The sequence below is a fragment of the Myxine glutinosa genome, chromosome 2 (genome assembly GCF_964187855.1).
Source record: "Myxine glutinosa chromosome 2, kmMyxGlut1.1, whole genome shotgun sequence".
Lineage (NCBI taxonomy): Eukaryota > Metazoa > Chordata > Myxini > Myxiniformes > Myxinidae > Myxine > Myxine glutinosa.
The window spans coordinates 118,126,901-118,146,978 of NC_136262.1; the positions used below are offsets into that span (position 1 = coordinate 118,126,901).

At 41.3% G+C, this 20,078-nt stretch overlaps 1 protein-coding gene across 3 annotated transcripts in view; it reads right to left on the minus strand.

The window, feature by feature from the left end:
• The window catches only part of LOC137412887 (gamma-tubulin complex component 5), a 71,626-nt gene that overhangs the window by 28,615 nt on the left and 22,933 nt on the right, over window positions 1-20,078 (minus strand). For all 3 annotated transcript variants that reach the window (XR_010981568.2, XM_068098217.2, XM_068098216.2), the window contains 6 exons: window positions 18,374-18,542; window positions 16,004-16,058; window positions 13,161-13,232; window positions 10,582-10,675; window positions 2,830-3,106; window positions 2,404-2,600 (listed from right to left, as the gene is read on the minus strand). Coding sequence is in view for 2 of the 3 variants with exons in the window: in XM_068098217.2 (XP_067954318.2) it covers window positions 2,404-2,600; window positions 2,830-3,106; window positions 10,582-10,675; window positions 13,161-13,232; window positions 16,004-16,058; window positions 18,374-18,542 (864 nt within the window). In the remaining variant the exon portion in view is untranslated. The remainder of the gene's footprint in view (window positions 1-2,403; window positions 2,601-2,829; window positions 3,107-10,581; window positions 10,676-13,160; window positions 13,233-16,003; window positions 16,059-18,373; window positions 18,543-20,078) is intronic.

Here is a 20,078-nt window from a genome sequence, read left to right on the forward strand (position 1 = left end):
AACGTGGCAAAATGTGACAAAATGTGGCAAAATGTGAAAAATGTGACAAAATATAACAAAATGTGACAAAATATGGCAAAATGTGACAAAATATGGCAAAATGTGACAAAATGTGGCAAAATGTGACAAAATGTGGCAAAATGTGACAAAATGTAACAAAATGTGACAAAATGTAACAAAATGTGGCAAAATGTAACAAAATGTGACAATATGTGGCAAAATGTGCATATATGACAAAATGTGGCAAAATGTAACAAAATGTGGCAAAATGTGGCAAAATGTGACACAATGTGGCAAAATGTGACAAAATGTGACAAAATGTGGCAAAATGTGACAAAATGTGGCAAAATGTGAAAAAATGTGACAAAATATGGCAAAATGTGACAAAATATGGCACAATGTGGAAAAATATGGCAAAATGTGACAAAATATGGCAAAATATGGAAAAATATGGCAAAATGTGGAAAAACATGGCAAAATGTGGAAAAACATGGCAAAATGTGACAAAATGTGGCAAAATGTGACAAAATGTAACAAAATGTGGCAAAATGTAACAAAATGTGACAAAATGTGGCAAAATGTGCATATATGACAAAATGTGGCAAAATGTAACAAAATGTGGCAAAATGTAACAAAATGTGACACAATGTGGCAAAATGTGACAAAATGTGACAAAATGTGGCAAAATGTGAAAAAATGTGACAAAATATGGCAAAATGTGACAAAATATGGCACAATGTGGAAAAATATGGCAAAATGTGACAAAATATGGCAAAATGAGGAAAAATATGGCAAAATGTGGAAAAACATGGCAAAATGTGGAAAAACATGGCAAAATGTGACAAAAGTGGCACATTGTCCTCGCCCTCTCTCAGATCTCTCGATGTCTCCATGTCTCTCGGTCCCTGCTCTCAAATGTTGTGTTTGTGTCCTTCCCCCTCTCTCCCCATCTTGTCTACCGCTCCCTATGTTATATGTTTTATGTGTCGGTTTGTCTTTCGACCTGTATACAAAAAAAAAAAAAAAAAAAAAAAAAATTGTGGAAAAATATGGCAAAATGTGACAAAATGTGGCACAATGTGGAAAAATATGGCAAAATGTGACAAAATGTGGCACAATGTGGAAAAATATGGCAAAATGTGGCACAATGTGGAAAAATATGGCAAAATGGGACAAAATGTGGCACAATGTGGAAAAATATGGCAAAATGTGGCACAATGTGGAAAAATATGGCAAAATGTGACAAAATGTGGCACAATGTGGAAAAATATGGCAAAATGTGACAAAATGTGGCACAATGTGGAAAAATATGGCAAAATGTGACAAAATGTGGCAAAATGTGACAAAATGTGGCAAAATGTGACAAAATATGACAAAATATGACAAAATGTGACAAAATGTGACAAAATATGACAAAACATGACAAAATGTGACAAAATGTGACAAAATATGACAAAACGTGGCAAAATGTGACAAAATGTGGCAAAATGTCACAAAATGTGGCAAAATGTGGCAGAATGTGACAAAATGTGACAAAATGTGGCAAAATGTGGCAGAATGTGACAAAATGTGGCAAAATGTGGCAAAATGTGGCAAAATGCGACAAAATGTGGCAAAATGTGACAAAATGTGGAAAAATATGGCAAAATGTGACAAAATGTGGAAAAACATGGCAAAATGTGGCACAATGTGGAAAAATATGGCAAAATGTGGCAAAATGTGACAAAATGTGGCAAAATGTGACAAAATGTGACGAAATGTGGAAAAATGTGGCAAAATGTGACAAAATGTGACGAAATGTGGAAAAATATGGCAAAATGTGGCATGTGGAAAATGTGGAAAAATATGGCAAAATGTCACAAAATGTGGCAAAACGTGACAAAATGTGGAAAAACTGGCAAAATGTCACAAAATGTGGCAAAATGTGACAAAATGTGGCACAATGTGGCACAATGTGGAAAAATATGGCAAAATGTGGCAAAATGTGACAAAAGTGACAATATGTGGCACTATGTGGCACTATGTGGCACTATGTGGCACAATGTGGCAATATGTGGAACAATGTGGAACAATGTGGAACAATGTGACAAAATGCAGCAAAATGTGGCAAAATATGCTATCAGTGTGCCCGTGTCTGTGCATCGTGTGAAATATGTGTCCGTGTGTGGTGTGGTGCGGTATGAAATCTGTGATGTGTTCATGTGTGGTATTGCCGCACCATTGGTTCACACCATGGATGTTGTATTCATGGAAAATTCTATTTTACGCCCCGGTGTGTGCGTGGCCATTTCTGGCATCAACTTGAAGCCCTGAGTGATTGGGCTCACATGAGCTGAAGAAGTGAGACATGCACCTGATGCACAGAAAACGTGTTGTCGGTGAGAGTCAGAATGGCGGCCTTACCTCAGCAGTATTGTTGCCGCAATGGGCCCGACGCAGAGATCGCAGCAGTGAACCAAGCAGGTGCGAGGCCTTAACCAGGGTGGATGCGTTCAGAGGTACAGTCCGCACGGCTGTGCTGAAGACCAGTCTTAGCGAGCGCAGCTGTGTGAGACGAGGAGCCAGCAAAGCCAACAAACCACACAGAGTGACTGGTTCAGCTAGGGATGATGCACAGAGACAAAACACTCACATTCATCTCGTGAACAAACTCAATCTATGTTGATACAAACAACACATCCGACTACAAACCCACACTACCCTTTCTAAATTCTAGATTACCCTCTTCTTTTTATCTTCCTTTCCTTGTGTACCATATTTGTTGCACTCCCTCTTCCATGCAATCCCTTGTTTAAATGGACATCTTCAAGGACAATTTCAAGGCCTTACTCTGTGAAGCTGCCCTCTGCTCTAGCTCTGTCAACTCGGCATGGAAACCCCTCAAAAAGCAAGCCAGGCCCGCAGCAAACGCTTGGTACGTCCGACAACCCTTGGGTAGAGGCTCAGATGGTCCCGAGGTAGACGTAGCTTTGGACCTCGAGGCACCAACAGCACAAAAGTCAATGGCCTGGCTGGGACTCCGTGCGACAAGGTCAATGAAGCGCTGCAAGCGGAGCAGGAGCTGGCCTGCAGCGGCAAAAGGATGGCACAGGGACTGCAGGCTTTCCTGGTCAGACATACAGGGAGAAAGACATTGGTAGTTTAACAGATGGTATTCACGAACATCTATATTTACAAAGAGAGACATGCAGACAAAGTCAAGCCTCGTGGAAGAGCTAAATGACAGAGCGTTGGGTTAACAGAATTAAAGACGAGCTGGACATTTCGTCTATTAAATCATAACATTACTCACCTTTGCTTACCTCTACATCTGAGGCTGATGTAAGTTTGGACCACCAAGCACAGCTTAGGCCAAAAACTTGATTAGGATTGAATTAGCAACAGCACGTTTTTTCTTCTTTTTTTGTATACAAGATCGAGGCATGTAAGAGCTAAAAGCAACAGAATTGTACCATTTTGTGAAATTTTGCAAAAACATTGGGGTCGTTTTGTTCTTAAATCCTCAAATCCAAGTTAATTTGTTTGTGATGCTACAATTATAAAGGTTGACAGAAAAAGGTCATCATTAATTTAACGACATTGCGACATCTTGCCTTTTGGTTCAACTTTAAACTGCCCTAGATGTGCACCTGGATAACATGGTATTTGCACCTGTACGTGAGCTGTTGAAAAGGTTCTTCCCATAATAGTACGAGACGGAGGTGTAACCAGGTGGGTAGTTAAAAAAGATTGTATATTTTATTCCCAATTATAATTATGGGTAGGTAGTTGCATATTGAAAATGGAAAGGTTGGCGCATCATGGACTATTATGAGTGTCTGGTTCCGAGACCTTTAAGGTTGACCGTCGTAGGTCATTTGATCCCTTTGGTACAAGTTTACATTTTATTTATAGATTTATAATATTAGGGAATGTCAGCAGAATATATTACAATAAATCTGTGATAATTAAATGATTAAAAGTTGTCGTCCGATGGAAACCGAGATTTTGCACAATTGGTTACATTTGGTAAAATGGCATATATATTTTTGCTTATAAAGATTATCCAGGACAACAAATGTTTACTGTTTCTTGTCTTTAAATCTACAAATGTTATATCCGCTAGGATTTCTATAATCGCATGATGAACTTATAACCTCTTAATTTATTCTTTTACAAACACAAAGACAAGTGGAAACCCGAGACCATTCCAAAATGTAAGGCCTGTCTGTACACGTCCGCTTTTTACTTTAACTAAACTTGACTAAAACATAAATATATTGTTATGTCTGTGGGGGTAGGTAATGATATACCAGTCGAGGTGGAATTGTATCAAGTAGCATGCTCCGAATGTCGCGAAGAAGAGCCTTTATGTATCTAGGTCAGGGCCGAATGTCCGTGTAAGCGTTTGTGTCTCCATGCGAGGAGTGCAGCTATGCTAATTAGGTAGGGCATCTCTCTATAATGCAAGCAATCTCTGTGTGTCTGTGTGTCTGTCTGTGTGTATGTCTGTGACCGCTGTTTCTCGACAACCACTGGTCCGATCTAAGTGAAACTTGCCAGGTATATTGCTGGGGACCTGACGATGTGCCTTTTCAAGGTTTGCTATTAATCGGACAAGTGGTTACCAAGTTATGGCCATTTATTTAGCAAACACATACGTTTTGTACGTGAACGAAGGAACAGCGAAGGACGAGAGCGTAGGAACGGCGAAGGACGAGAGCGAAGACCGAAGGAACGATGAAAGTTTTAATTTTTCTTTGCACGTACGGTCAAGCTACAGCGAAGGAACCGCGTGTGTTTGTTGTTTCTGCCTCGCGGTTTGAAAAATTGAATAATTGGCCATTAAAACTAATTTGCGATTAATCGTAACTGCGATATGCGAACTTCTGGACAGTGAGGCCTTATATTTGGTACATACGTCAACGTACGTATGTCCACGTACTTACCTCCCCGAACGTACGGGCACGCATTAGTAAGGATAAATTCCCAGGGTGTAAATGCCCATGTAATTTTTCCCTTTGTTCTTCTGACATTTACTCGGCCAGCCATGCACTCGGCACATCTATCTATAATTCCAGTAATCTCTGTGTGTTTGTTTGTACGTTTGTACGTTTGTACGTTTGTACGTTTGTTTGTTTGTCTGTGACCGCTGTTTCTCGACAACTACCGGTCCGATATACTTGAAACTTGCCAGGTATATTGCTGGGGACCCGAGGATGTGCCTTTTCAAGGTTTGAAATTAATCGGACAAGTACTTACCGAGCTATGGCGATTTAGCCGTTCGCCGTTCGCTTTGGCTTTGCGAATGGACCAAACCATTCATGTAAATAGAGGGGGGGGGGGGGGGGGTGTTCTGTGGTCGTTCGCTTTGGCTTTGCGAATGGACCAAACCATTCATGTAAATAGAGGGGGGGGTTCTGTGGTCGTTCGCTTTGGCTTTGCGAATGGACCAAACCATTCATGTAAATAGAGGGGGGGGTTCTGTGGTCGTTGCGAATGGACCAAACCATTCATGTAAATAGAGGGAGGGGGGTTCTGTGGTCGTTACTGCCACGTGGTTTCAAAGTTTTTTTTTGTTGTTGTTGTTTGCACGCATGTTTTTTTGCACCCACGTACGGGCACGCCCTAGGATGTTTACACACACACACCCCTACACAAATTTTTTTTTTTTTTTTTTTTTGGCAAGGAACGGGCACCCACGTACGGGCACGTCCTAGCTTATATATAGTACGGGCATGCCCTAGTAATTACAACAACCCGATCGCCGACGGTATCCAGACATTGCCACCCCGCACAGCCGAACATTCTTGATGGGCGTCAAGAATGGCCGTGAGGCAACGCTCCGAAGGACAATTGGTTAAGGAACGATGGGACAATCGAGTCGCCCTTGGCGATTGGAGCACGCGTGACGTCAGAGGGAACTCTCTAGGATGGGGAAAGAAAAGGCGAAGTGTCCGCCATTTTTGGGTCTCTCTGGTGCTGGCTGCGTGGCGAGCAGGCGCATTTTTGGCTTTTCCTTGAACTGGCTTTGTGACGGCTGCGCTTCATGTCGTATGTGCCTGAGAAAAACATCTGGGCTCTGAGGGAGTTTTGTGGAAAACTCCCATCGTAAGGAGGCTTTCCTGTCTGCTTGCCTCACGCCAGCGGCTGGCTATGGGAGCGACTCCACGCCATCTTGTGCGTTTCCCGCACAGTGCTTCGAGGCGACCCCACCAAGTGCTCGTCGAGACCAGATTTAGGTTTTAGGCCGGCAGAAACATTATTTTATTTCTTTAATCTTTCCCCATGTCTGTTTCATGTGTCTGAGTGGAGATGTCTCACTGTAGGATTTATTTTACCTCCACATTCTTTTTATAATATTGCATTTATTTTCATTAAACCATTATTTGTTGCATTTCATTTGCTGTATTGTTGATTTGCCTTGTACGTTTATTTGTTCGTGGGTTCGGAAACCCTCGTCGCGGCCATCCATTCAAATAAGACCAGGGACCTCCATCCTAGTTTTCAAGGGTATCACTACCCTTGCACGCCATAAAGAGATAACACTGCCATAGTTTTGGGTAAACGCGTCGGAGTTAAAGCTCGGTCGGCCATCCGTCACCCAGGGGTATTAACCCGGGGGATGAGACAATATATATATATATATATATATATATATATATATATATATATATATATATATATATATATATGCAGGTGAACCTGGTATAACGAGGGGGATGTGTTCCCGCGAAACGCTGTTATCCGAAAACGTGTTATAGGGGAAATATTTAACATGTAAACATCGGGGTCATGTTCCCAACGGGGAAGATGTCAACCTTTTAACGTTGAAGACCTTTATAAAACCTCAAAAAGGCAGTAAAAGATGCATAAATAAAACGTATAACAAATAAAACATTAAAATGAATTACTTTTTCATACTTGTTGCCATGATGGGGGTTGCATACAGGACACATTGCTTGTGGCAGTCTTATTCAGGTGTGGTAGGCTGTCCAGTTGAGGTTGAAGGCTCCGAAGATGAAGTGAAGGCTGATTCGCGTGGGATTTCTTTTTGAAGAACTTCATAACAGAGACTTGAGTGGCTGCTTTCATTTTCTGTTTGTGGACTTCCATGTACCATTTCAGGACATTCTCCATCTCCCTCCACCCCTTGGAACTTCTCATGCAGTCAGAATCATGTTCATCAAAGATGGCCATGGCTTCATCGACCAACTTAGCAGGATGGCCTGCTTGAAAGTTTAATCAACCAACAACCTTTAGCTATGACCTACGTCGTGAGGGTTTTCACAGGCTCAATCTCTTCAGGACTCGATTCGGATTCCTCTCCGATGTGCTCCTCCTCCAGAGCGAGAATATCTTCATTGCTCAGCTTCTCCTTGTGGGAGAGAAACAAATCCTCAACATCATCTTCGTTGACCTCCTCAAATCCCACTTGCTGGGGCATGTCCACAATCTGTTGTCTTGCTTTGCTGACTGCAGCCTCCGTGAAACCTCTGAACTCAATCACTGTCTCAGGCCCGAGTTTCCTCCACGCTCCATTGATGCACCGATAAGTGACTCCATCCCAGGCATCACCGGTGATGTCAATTGCCATCTTGATGTTAAACTGGCAGCAGAATCATTATTATTATCTGTACCACATTCCCTGACAAGCCTGGAGAAGGTTAGATGGAGGTAACAGTCCTTAAACGTTGCTGTGACTTTTATGAATTACTGTGGATTTTGCTTGAAAAAATGTTTTTTTTCAAATTTTGCTCTGAAAGTTGCGTTGAATTAAATCTGTGTTGTAGCGAAAACATGTTATCAGAACACCTATTATATGAGGGTCACCCGCATCGGCGGAGTTTGGCGGGGAACCAGGGGGGCAATGCCCTCACCTTAATTTTTTCAGTAGTTTACAATTAAGATAAAAACACCCTGTATTTAAACGTGAGTAACAATAATGAACGTAAACTGTATTTGTGATTTCACGTACACTGTAACCACACTAACAAAAGGTAATTTTGGAAGTCAGACCTAGCTATCCATTATTGATATTAACCCCTTGCCCCCCCAAATAGAGAAGTCAAACTACGCCTATGGTCACCCGTATATACATATCATACATTATATCATACATATCATACATGAGGTATACAAAAGGACCACCGAGGCACTCGGAAACATGGTGGTGGGATGATGAAGTTGGAAAGAGGATTGACGAGAAGAGGAAGAAGTTCAAGGAGTGGCAGAAGGCGAAGGGTACGGGAGCAGAAACAGCAGAGCATCAAAGTTATAAGGCAGCCAAGAAGGCTGCAAAGAAAGAGGTAGCAAAGGTGTCCCGGTGTGTACCCCGGTTTAGAATAGATACACCGTATCCCTGCGCATCGTGAGGCGACCAAGGGTTGGCGTCAGGAAGGGCATCCGGCCATAAAAAAACATTGCCTCAAACAGGGAACCATGATTGTCATGGGGCCCGCAAGGCTAACCCCCGCCCTAGTGGGGGAAAAATGGCCTTAAAACGATCATTCATTCATTCATATCAATTATTTTTCTCCATATTCTCAAAATTAAGGTTTGTTGAAAATTTGATTAAAAAAGCACAAATGGTAAAAAAAACTTATGGCCTGGGCTGACAGACCATTATCACTATCATTTTAATGATGTACCATTATCATGATCATTAGCACAATCATATTATCATTATGTACCATTATCATTATCACTCTGGGCTCTGTCCCCCAAATATTCCTACAGGTCGCACAAGATCTGCCAGCAACCCTCTTATGGTTAAACTGCCAAAATCAAGACTCTCTGCTCACCTTCACTCCTTCATTCCCCTTTTCTCCCGCCTCTGGAACAAATTCCCCCACTCCCTTCAATCCCACTCCGCCCTCCAGGTCTTTAAAACAGCTGTTCACCACCATCTCTTATCTTCCCCCATCCAAAACCTTGATCTTTTCTACCCCCGCTAATTCGCCCCAGATCCACCTTTTTGAAATTCCAACTTCTTTCCAGGAAGTCCTTGCAGTGCCCATGTGTTTTATACCTCTCCCACCTCTCCCCAAGCCCTCTCCCTCCCACAGTTCTCTCGATGTCTCTGCTCTCAAATGTTGTGTTTGTGTCCTTCCCCCTCTCTCCCCATCTTGTCTACCGCTCCCCTTATTTTGTGTTTTATGTGTCGGTTTGACTTTTGTGTGATTAATGTTAGCTCTTTCACGAGCCTCGATCGTGTATAAAAACCACCTTTAGAGGCCATTTGTCCCCACAAAGCGGGGGTTGGCCTTTTTAGGGCACCGTGGTTGTTGTTGTTTTTGTTGGTCCCCTTTTTGAAGCAATGTTTTACGGCCGGATGCCCTTCCTGCAGCCAACCCTGTTTGTCGCCTTTTTACGACACACAGGGAATTACCAGTGAACTGGTACTCAATTAGCCGACCTCGGAAGGATGACAGGCTGAGTCAACCCCCCTGGCATTAATTCAGCGATCGACCGGGATTCGAACCCAGGATCCTTGGATCCCAAGCCGGCACCCTAACCGCTAAGCCAACACCAGGCTCAATTGGAGGTGTTAATTTCCATCTTGTCTCTCTCCCCATCTTGTCTACCACTCCTCTTATTTTGTGTTTTATTTGTCGGTTTGACTTTTTGTGTGATTAATGTTAGCTCTTTCACGAGCCTCGATCGTGTATACAAAGAAAAAAAAATCACTATCATTTTAATGATGTACCATTATCACTATCATTATGTACCATTATCACCATCATTATGTACCATTATCACCATCATTATGTACCATTATCACCATCATTATGTACCATTATCACTGCCATTATGTACCATTATCACTGCCATTATGTACCATTATCACCATCATCATGTACCATTATCACCATCATTATGTACCATTATCACCATCATCATGTACCATTATCACCATTATTATGTACCATTATCACTACCATTATGTACCATTATCACTATCATTATGTACCATTATCACTACCATTATGTACCATTATCACCATCATTATGTACCGTTATCACTATCATTATGTACCATTATCACCATCATTATGTACCATTATCACTACCATTATGTACCATTATCACTATCATTATGTACCATTATCACCATCATCATGTACCATTATCACCATCATTATGTACCATTATCACTATCATTATGTACCATTATCACTACCATTATGTACCATTATCACCATCATTATGTACCGTTATCACTATCATTATGTACCATTATCACCATCATTATGTACCATTATCACTATTATGTACAATTATCACTACCATTATGTACCATTATCACCATCATTATGTACCATTATCACCATCATTGTGTACCATTATCACCATCATCATGTACCATTATCACTACCATTATGTACCATAATCACTATCTTTATGTACCATTATCACCATCATTATGTACCATTATCACTATCATTATGTACCATTATCACTATCACTAGGAGTGAACCGAGTCTATAATGACCATGAGAACTCAGGAACTAAACTCATCTAGTCCAAACAACAAAGGTGAAGGTTGTGTTCCCACTGAACCTGCGAGCAGGTGAGGCAGTCGGAGTGCTGAGGACTTACATGACTGAGATGCGAGACATAGACATCCCTACGAAGACGTATTCTTCCATCGATGAGTTCGTAAAGAAACGAGCTTTGGATGCCTGCCAGTAACCTTTAGGGAATGGATAGAAAACAGGGATAATGGACATTATTACAAAAATGCAACTAGATGGTATTCACAGAATACTTACCCTGCTCAGTCAACTTGATGCAAGCCAACTCTTCTGTTTTTGAAGGGGTTTTTTTCTTTGATCCAATATGGCTGCCTGACCACGTGAGTACGTGACAACATGACATCATAAATCTATATCCTCTAATATATTTGTTGTGTAGATCACACTCTAGAAATTTTATGACGTCATAATTACGGCACCAATGACGTTATCTTCAACGACACTTACTCCCCCCCATATGGAGTTCTTTACAATGAGCCACCTTTCAGTTTTTTTCCATGGAGCGGTTTTGGAGATATAAACGTGCAACATTTTTCGTTTTTTTCCAAGATAGCGCCTGTACCACGTGATCTATGACGTCAAAATTATCATTAAAATATTCTACAGAAGGCGCTGGTATGATCAAAATTTCGTGTGCATCAGACCAACAGTTGCAGAGAAAAAAAAATTAATACTGATTGGATCAAGCATTGTACTTGTCGAATTATGACGTCATAATGAAGGCAACGATGACATCATCATTAACATATCTTATTCCCCACGGGGAGTACTTAACAACACACCATGTTTCAATTTTTTTCAAGGAGCGGTTTCAGAGATATAGAGGTGCAACGTTTTTCGGTTTTTCCAAGATGGTGCCAGGTGACTTATAGTTATGACGTCGTAATTATCATTACAAAATTCTACAGGAGGAGGCGCTCCTACGGTAAAAATTTCGTGTCTATCGGACTAACAGTTGCAGAATTTTTTTTTTTTCATACTGATCAGATCAAGCGTTGTACATGTCAAATTATGACGTCATAATGGAGGCACCCATGACATCATTAACAGATGCTATTCTAGATGAAGAGTTCTTTACAATGAGCCATGTCTCAATTTTTTCTATGCAGCGCTTTCAGAGATATAGAGGTGCAATTTGTTTGTTTTTCCAAGATGGCGGCCAAACCACGTGACCTATGACGTCATAATTATCATTAAAAAAATTATACAGGTGGAGTTGCACCTATGGTGAAAATTTCCTGTCAATCTGACCAACGGTTGCAGAGAAAATCATATTTATTCTGTGCGGACAAACAAACAAGAAATATGTCGTGCATAGCATGATACTTGCAAAATCCCTAAAATAAGTTGTTGGCCTATGATGACCTCAAAAATAATTGGTGGTTGAATTCAATGACCTGGTATGCAAATCCTCTCAAAATTTCAAGTCAATCGGATGGAAATTGAGGATTTTAGAAATTTGGCCTATGTTAAACTTTTGGCCTATGTTGACCTTTGGGCCTATGTTGACCTCAAAAGTACTTGGTGGTTGAATTCAGTGACCAGATATGCAAATCCTCTTAAAATTTCAAGTCAATCGGATGGAAATTGAGGATTTTAGAAATTTTAAATGATTGTTGACCTTTGGCCTATGTTGACCTTTTGGCCTATGCTGACTTCAAAAATAGTTGGTGGTTCAATTCAGCTAGGTGATATGAAAATCCTATTCAAATTTCCAGTCAATCAGATGAAAATTGAGGATTTTAGAAATTTGAAAAAAGTGGTTGTCCTTTAGCCTATGTTGACCTTGTGACCTATGTTGATCAAAAAAATAGTTGTTGGTTAAATTCAGAAAAATGATATGAAAATCCTAATCAAATATTTAAAGTCATTCGGATGCAAATTGAGGATTTTAGAAATTTGAAAAAGTCGTTGACCTTTTTGACGTTTACGTTGACCTGGCCTATGTTGACCTTGGCCTATGTTGACCTTTTGGCCTATGCTGACCTTTTGGCCTATGTTGATCTCAAAAGTAGTTGGTGGTTGAATTCATTTAGCTGATATGCAAATCCTATTCAGTTTTCAAGTCAATCAGATGAAAATTAAGGATTTTGAGATTTGAAATTGTTGACCTTTTGGCCTATGTTGATCTCAAAAATAGTTGATGGTTGAATTCAGTTCGCTGACATGAAAACCCCATTCAAATTCCAAGTCCATCGGATGAAAATTTAGGATTTTAGAAATCTGAGAAAAGTGGTTGACCTTTGGCCTATGTTGACCTTTTGATGTTTTAACCTCAAAAATATATACAGAATTTTGTCGGACCACGAACTCTAAGATTTCGTGAAGTTTCGTGAAGATCGGTTTAAAATTGTGACCATTTTGATTGTGACCACGCAAGTATAAGTGAGCGAACAGACAAACAAATACACACACAAACCGGAGTGATCAACATACTTGTCAAAAAACCTTTTTTTTTGCCAAGTAATGACGCACAAGACCAACCAATATTGTTGAAAAATCTTAGATTTTCGCAAGTAACAAACAAACGGACTCAAATGTAATACCTCTCCTCTGGCGAGGGTAACTAGGTTTATAAACTAGGATCATGTCTCTCATTATTTGAATCTTCCAAACATAAAATAACTTTGAACATTTATATACCATATGGTCTCTCGTACAACTTGACTTTCTGTAACCAACACCATTGATGGTCCATTCTCTTCGTCTTGCTTCCTATGAGGAGGCAAGAGAGACAGAGTTACTGAGACACAAAAATACACCTAGCTAGTAAAGTGTGAGGAAATACAAGGTCAGTGGCTTTCACATCACAGGTCGATCGGTGGGCTCTCTGTATTCGTTCCCTCTGCTCTCTCAGTCCTCTGACCCTCCCCAGCAACTCCTTGATGCATCTTTTTCCAGAATACGTGTTTTTCCAGGATGCACATGGTTTTCCACAATGCACGTGTTTTTCCAGGATGCGCATGTTTTCCAGGATTCATGCGGTTTCCAGAATGCGTGTGTTTTCCAGAATGTGCATGTCCTTCCACGATGCGTGTTTTTGCAGGATGTACGTGTTTTTTTTTTCCAAGATACATGTGTTTTTCCACAATGTGCGTTTTTTTTCCAGGATACACGTTTTTCCACAATACGTGTTTTTCCAGGACACACGTGTTTTTCCAGGATGCACGTGGTCTTCCACAATGCATGTGTTTTTTCCAGGATGCACGTGGTTTTCCACAATGTGCGTTTTTTTCCCAGGATACACGTTTTTCCACAATGCGTGTTTTTCCAGGATACATGTGTTTTTCCAGGATGCACGTGGTTTTCCACAATGCATGTGTTTTTTCCAGGATGCACGTGGTTTTCCACAATGCACGTGTTTTTCCAGGATGCGCATGTTTTCCAGGAAGCGCATGTTTTCCAGGATTCATGTATTTTCCAGAATGCGTGTGTTTTCCAGAATGCGCATGTCCTTCCACGATGCGTGTTTTTGCAGGATGTACGTGTTTTTTTCCTCCAAGATGCATGTTTTTCCACAATGCGTGTTTTTCCAGGATACACGTGTTTTTCCAGGATGTGCATGCTTTTCCAGAATGCACGTGGTTTTCCACAATGCATGTGTTTTTCCAGGATGCGCGTGTTTTCCAGGAAGCACATGTTTTCCAGGATTCATGCGTTTTCCAGAATGCGTGTGTTTTCCAGAATGCGCATGTCCTTCCACGATGCGTATTTTTGCAGGATGTACGTGTTTTTTTTTTCCAAGATACGCGTTTTTCCAGGATGTGTTTGTTTTTGCAGGATGTGCGTGTTTTTCCAGGATGTGCATGTTTTTCCAGGATACACATTTTTCCACGATGTGCGTTTTTCCAGGATGCATGTTTTTCCACAATGCACATGCTTTTCCAGGATGTACGTGTTTTCGCAGGATCTACGTGATTTTCCAAGATACACGTGTTTTTCCAAGATACACATGTTTTTTCCAGGATACATGTGTTTTTCCACAATGCGTGTGTTTTTCCACAATGCGTGTGTTTTTCCACAATGCGCATTTTTCCACAATGCGCTTTTTTCCACAATGCGCATTTTTCCACAATGCGCGTTTTTCCACAATGCGTGTTTTTCCACAATGTGTTTTTCCAGGATGCATGTGTTTTTCCAGGATGTGCATGTTTTTCTAGGATAGACGTTTTCCAGGATGTGCGGTTTTCCAGGATACATGTGTTTTTCCATAATGCACGTGCTTTTCCAGGATACGCGTGTTTTTTCACGATGCTTTTTCCAGGATATGTGTGTTTTTCCAGGATATGGGTGTTTTCCAGGATACGTATGTTTTTCCAGGATGCACGTGGTTTTCCAGGATGCGTGTGATTTTCCAGGATACGCATGTTTTTTCCAGGATACGCATGTTTTTCCAGGATACGCATGTTTTGCAGGATGCATGTGTTTTTCCACGATGCGTGTGTTTTTCCAGGATGTGTGTGTTTTTTCAGGAGGCATGTGTTTTTCCAGGATGCGTGTGTTTTTCCAGGATGCGTGTGTTTTTCCAGGATGCATGCGTTTTTCCAGGATGCATGTGTTTTTCCAGGATGCATGTGTTTTTCCAGGATGCGTGTGTTTTTCTAGGATGCATGTGTTTTTCCAGTAACCCCATCCTGGTTAAACTTCCAAAATCCAGGCTGACTGTACGTACACCTCAACTACATTTCTCACTTCTCCCATTTAGGGAACAACTGCCTTCCAGAGGTTGTTCAATGTGACTCTTCCTTCCAGGACAAAGCATGCCGTGTACCCCACCACCTGGTGTCATCCCCAAATGTGACCCATGATATTTATTACCCCCATCAACATTTCCAAACCCAACCCAGTTTACTTCCTAGTTTCGGTATCTCCCTCTATCCCCCTGACCTCACATCGTACATTTGAAGTAAATAGTATTGTGGTGAGATGCAATATGGTAAAGGTGTCCCGTTAATACAGCAGAAGTAATGATGATGTGGAGGAATAAGATGATGATGATGATGATGAAGAGGAAAATAATGATGAAAATGATGATGAAAATAATGATGAAAATGATGATGATGATGTTGAAAATGATGATAAAAATGATGATGATGCTGAAAATGATGATGATGAAAATTATGAAGATGATGATGAAAATGATGATGTTGTTGAAAATGATGATGACAATGATGATGATGATGAAAATTATGAAGATGATGAAAATGATGATGATGTTGAAAATGATGATGATGTTGAAAATGATGTTGAAAATGATGACGATTAAAATGATGATTATGATGTTGAAAATGATGATCATGATGATGGGGATGATGATGAAAATGATGATGATGATGATGATGATGATGATGAAAATGATGATGAAAATGCTGATGATAATAATGATGATAATAATGATGATGAATATGATACAAAATGATGATGATGATGATGATGATGAAAATGATGATAATGATAATGATGGGCCCTGCGCGGTAAAGTCGTACCAGTACTGGTTTACAACGTGTTTCTGTAGCCAAAGGGTCTCTTCAAGAACAGAACCTGGAGAACATCCACATCACATGACAGTCATGACATGGTCACAGACATCATTATGGTCACTATGGGAATACACCAAGTTTTATCAAACTCGGTGGTCTCGTGTGAAGAAATGGGTTGGGAGGTGGGCGGTGTTTAGAGACACGGTTGGTTGCGAGGGAGATGGGGTCAGGGGGGATGGAAGAGGGTGCACTGCAGTGAGGGGTGGGTTGTGAGGGTTAGATCATAGGAGACACAAATACCTGTTAGCTAGCACGACACGATATATGTATTTGTAACCACCTTCCTATCAGTAAAACATTCACATCAGTGGTTAAACAGCAGTGGCCAGGTGATAACTGTGCAGTCAGGTGATTTTGGGTAAAGAGGTATAATTACGGAAGACGTCCTCCTGTCAACCAGCCTGTGATTAGTACATTTTATAAATAAATAACAAAATTGAATCACATGTAAAACTGATAACATGTCACTGAATTTCATTTCAGAGGAGAATAGGATATATAAAAATGTGTTCATATTTGTACACAAGTCGAGGCTCATAAAAGAGCAAAATGGGACAGAAGGACAGGAAAAAGGTGATGCTCCTCATCAGTCACATGATTACGATGGGAATCAAACATGCATCATTTTTCATTCACTACCCCCTCTCACCCCTACCCCACTTCCTTCTCTCAACATTCCTCTACTTTCCTCCCATCTTCACCCACTGTTCCCTTTTCTCATTTAAAAGTTCTCAATTTAATCTTCAATAAAATCAACCCCTGACACCACACACATCTCACCCCTCAATATTCAACAATATTTGCAGACGTAAGCCTGGTGTTGGCTTAGCAGTTAGGGTGCCGGCTTGGGATCCTAGGATCCTGGGTTCGAATCCCGGTCGATCGCTGAATTAACGCCAGGGTGGTTGACTCAGCCTGTCATCCTTCCGAGGTCGGCAAATTGAGTACCAGCTTGCTGGGATGAATGATCCCGGTGTGTACCCCGGTTTAGAATAGGTACACCGTATCCCTGCGCATCGTAAGAGCGTGACCAAGCGTTGGTGTCAGGAAGGGCATCCGGCCATAAAAACATTGCCTCAAACAGGGAACCATGATTGTCATGGGGCCCGCAAGGCTAACCCCCGCTCTAGCGGGGAAAATGGTCTTAAAACGATCATTCATTTGCAGACGTAATAAATAGATGTCCCCTCCCAAAACTGATATTTAGACCATCTTGGACGAGGGGTTGGGAAGCCATTGCATTTTCCAGATGCCACATTCGTGATGTTTGAAGTTTAATTCATGGATCAATCAAAAAGTTTTGGGCGTTAGCTCTTCATCGGAACCTCTCGTATCAATCTGGGTGTGCATGGGTAACGTGAGTGAACTCGACAGTTCATAAAACACATTACCCCACGCAGTCTTGAGAAAAAAAAGGACATGGTCTGGGTCTGCGAGGGCAAATTTGATTGGTCGAGATGATGTAAAATGACGTAATATTTTGTCCAAGTACTGCTAAACGGAAGGGTTTTGAAAGTGTTAAAAAGGCGATTTGTGGTCCACACTTTTCAAGTATAAAATTTAATTGAAATTAAATAAAGATTTCAACCGTCGTAGAATTTTTTTCCCAGAGGTTTCCCGCCGTTGATGCAGTGTCTTTTACGCCACCTTATTATACATTAGTTCACATTATCCTGCTGTTTGTGTCCTTTATGACATCCTTAAAAACAGTAAGTTTCCTGTTTGGAATGATTTTTAAATTTTGATTCACTGCCAGGCAGGTATCCAGTAAAAAAGAATTTCGCTCCACTCCGCGCATCGGGCCAAATTCAGAGCCAAAGTACTGTTAATCTGCAGGTTTGTTTTCCGATTTGTGTTCACTATATAACATCCAACTGAAATCAAGTTGTTGTTCCTCGATCATAAATTGCTGACATTTGTGGACAGACACGCAATGTGAACCAATAGATTAACCCTACTTTTTGCTTCACACGCACAGGGTAATTACACAGCCTATCCCAAGCAGGAAACTTGTCTAGGATAGCAGCACGTAAGGGGGTCCTCTTTTCAAAAGACACATAAGCTAAATGCAGACTGGACGGTGGGATTTACATCCACATCCATAGGACAGCGTTCTCCAAGATGGAGGGAGTGCCCACTGTTGGTGGTTTTAGTTACTCTGAACTTTGGTTGGATTCAAACTCAGAATAGACAACTGAAAAAGAGAGCATGCTGCAGAAACAAGCTGAGCTATCCAGCGGCCTCCTGCTCTATCACTACTTCACCAATCTCTGACATCATAATAGTACACCACAATAAGCCAACGCAAATGCTCACCCCTCCATGAAATGGATGATATGGTCACCACAGGTACATCATCTCTTGGGCTCCCAAAGTCCTCCTGGATTCCAGAATCTTCCCGGGGAATTTGGAAGAGAACCGTCTCCTCATTGGACCCTTCACTTTCCAAATCTTCACTGTCTGACTCCTCATGCTCTGACCCAACCTTTGAGACACAGAGTAGATTACGTAACCCACATCTAAAATAGTGGGGGTGGGGAGGAAATATGTCCACTCACCAGCTAGGTGTGCATATGCACATATACCTGTGCACATCCAGCTGTACCACTAACTCACAAAGCTGCATGTGTACACAAACTCACTCGTAAATCCCACTCACCACCCTACTCCCATTCACCCACACAATTCCCACTTATCATAACTTCCATAACTTTGGAAGACACTGTTATACCATCAGAGAGCTCTACCATACATCCTTACAAGTTGCTGCTACTGTTCCAGATTGTGTGTATCAGTACCAGTGTTCTCAAATCTCCTCAGCTACTCTTACTTCTGATACCTCTTACTCCTCTTTTTGCTCTGATGAAGGGCTTACACTCAAAATGGTAGCTCCACCTTGGTTTCCCATGGAAAAAAAAGAAACGTAACTTTTTCTTGATAAAATCCATTGTTTATCTTGTCCGACAATGCAGACCGACACCAGTGTCGATTGACAATAGTATTCTGTTGCTCTTTCTCTCTCTGTATTCTTTCTTCAGCTTGTCTTCACCTAAATCCGGTTCAGATCTGCCTGGAAGACAGTCAACAACACTTTCATACGCAATAAGGGTACAAAAGCAAATTCGCTCAGACAAATCATTTTACTTCCAGTTGAAGACAGTCACGGACTCTACCATTGTGGCCGACAATATTTCCTCTTCTCAAATGGCCTGATCTATGATCATCAGTTTGGAGTCACTTCACTTTATATGGTGCTGCTGCTTTTCTCTCAACAATGAATGTAGGCCCTCAATATAGGACGAGAGGTCAGGGCCATGTCTCTGGGTCCAGGAGGTGTCTTCAGATTTTGAAAAGATCAGATATTGCTCCCACACAGAATGTGCCAATCAATCCAGGCAAGAGTCTCATCCTCAAATTACTCTGGGCCCAGTCCTATTCCTGATCTTCATCAATGTTCTCTCTGACTCTCTAAAAAATCCTCTTTATCTATTTGCTGATGACTCCACCCTCTGCTGTGACATCCCTCACCCTTCAGACAAGCAGGCTGAAGGGTGAGGGATGTCACAGCAGCTGAATCTTCCTTCTCTTCAGACTTTAAAAATATCACAAGCTGGTGAAACACTTTGAACATGTCTTTAAATCCTGACAAATCTTACACTCTCGCTATTTCTCCTCGATAGGACCGTCTGACAAACCCCACCCCTTCACCCCATATACTTTCTTAACAATCCTCTTGAGGAAGTTCAGTCATTCAAACTCCTGCGTCTCACTATCGGCCATGATCTTTCTTTGGCAAACCACATTTCAAAGTTAGCCTCCAAAGAAAGCTGCCAAGTGGGCATCCTCCGTCCTTCCTTACTACAAAGTCCTTCCTTGCAACACCTGAACCTATTAGGCCTGAATTCACCTATTAGGCCTTCATCCGCAGCTTGATGGAGTATTGCTCTCTCCTTTAGGCTGGCTCTCCTGTCTCATCTTGCTCTGCTTGACGCCATGGAAATCAAGGCCTTTAGGATTATTG